At 40.6% G+C, this 1,591-nt stretch overlaps 1 protein-coding gene across 1 annotated transcript in view; it reads left to right on the top strand.

Annotated features, from left to right (window-relative positions):
* Nucleotides 1–422: 422 nt before the first annotated feature.
* The window catches only part of LOC108683370 (sushi, von Willebrand factor type A, EGF and pentraxin domain-containing protein 1), a gene marked incomplete at its 5' end in the record, with an annotated part of 30,095 nt that continues 28,926 nt past the window's right edge, over nt 423–1,591 (top strand). Inside the window, 2 exon segments of the mRNA XM_047884780.1 lie at nt 423–576; nt 1,197–1,391. Coding sequence (XP_047740736.1) covers nt 423–576; nt 1,197–1,391 — 349 coding nt within the window.

Genomic DNA, 1,591 nt, shown 5'->3' with positions numbered 1-1,591 from the left:
ATGCTTCGAAATAATGATACAAATAATTGTCGAATCATATGAGAGTAAAAAGAGTAATAATGACTTTTTTATCAAAGGTGCCCCAACAACACCAAGATAACAGCATCCGGAGCAACTGTTATCAGCGCATGTCAAGGCCTGCAGGGTGAATTTCAGGTCAGTGGAGGACTTAGATAGCTCTTATATTTTAATGTTGAGAGTTCGATGAATTTTGACTTTGAGAGTTCGATGTATTTTGACTTTGAGAGCTCGATGTGTTTTGACTTTGAGAGCTCGATGTGTTTTGACTTTGAGAGCTCGATGTGTTTTGACTTTGAGAGCTCGATGTGTTTTGACTTTGAGAGCTTGATGTATTTTGACTTTGAGAGCTNATATAGTAATTTTGTACGGTGATAGTGAAGACTTGCCGTGAGCTGCAACCACCCCCCGACGGGGAGATGAAGTGCACGCACGGCGACGGCCGCATCGACACCGAGTGCTACTTCGGCTGCCACGCCGGCTTCCTGCTCGTAGGGTCCTTCCGACGCACGTGCCTCCCCGTCGCCATGTGGGACGGCATTCCTGCTCACTGCAAGCGTACGTTGTGCTTTATTACATGTCACGGCTCACTGCAAGCGTACGTTGTGCTTTATTACAAGACAGGGGCCGTTGATGTTTGTACAGAATTTATTAAGTATATAAAAGCAATTTATTAAGTATATAAAAAAAGTCCATTTTTAACGCCCTAAGTAATTTTAAAAAGATATAAAGTGATTTTTAACGCCCTAAGTGATTATATAAAAATATCTATAAATCCTTTTTCATGTATGTAAAATTGCTATGTAAAATTTAGTTTAAACATGCTGCACACCTAGTTCATACATGATATAAAAAGCCCTTGAACTTGACGCAAAAAAGTTAATCACTACAAAAATAATTGCATATTACGTGCAATCGATTTATACATGATATAAAAACCCTTGAACTTGACGTAAAAACCTTCATCACTACTAAAAACATAATATTACGTTGAGTCGAAACTTGTAATGGAACAAAAGCCTGACCGTTCAGCGGTGTTCTGCCCGCCTTTACCGTTTAGACTGACCGTTTAGCGGTGCCTGACCGTTTAATTTCCGATATTAAATCCGATTTACGTTTACAGAACGTTTAGTTTCCGATTTTAAATTTAATCGGATTAAAAAATCATGACCGTTCAGCGGTGTTCTGTCCGCCCTTACCGCCACTGCGGCATGCGACGGTCTCGCCACACTCCTGCCTCACGGACAAGAGCCGCTACGCCACCACCTGCAACTTCACATGCAGCGCTGGCTTCCTGCTCGACGGCGCCTCGAGCACCAGCTGTGAAGGTCTCGGCAGATGGTCGCACAGTGGGGGGGAGGTTAGGTGCATCGGTGAGTTGCTTTTTTCCCATTATTAAATCTTGGCTACTATATTTTGCTGTCAATTTTTTTCAATAAGCTATTTTATCCCATTATAAGATCTTGGTTATTAGTAGACTTTACTGTGATTTTTTTTATATAAACAAATTTGAAATCTATAAACGAACATTACTCGTCAATAACTTAAATAGGTATAATAAAAACGTATATGT

The sequence above is a fragment of the Hyalella azteca genome, unplaced genomic scaffold, assembly GCF_000764305.2.
Source record: "Hyalella azteca isolate HAZT.00-mixed unplaced genomic scaffold, Hazt_2.0.2 contig16181, whole genome shotgun sequence".
Taxonomy (NCBI): Eukaryota; Metazoa; Arthropoda; class Malacostraca; order Amphipoda; family Hyalellidae; genus Hyalella; species Hyalella azteca.
This window is presented reverse-complemented; position numbering and strand designations above follow the sequence as displayed.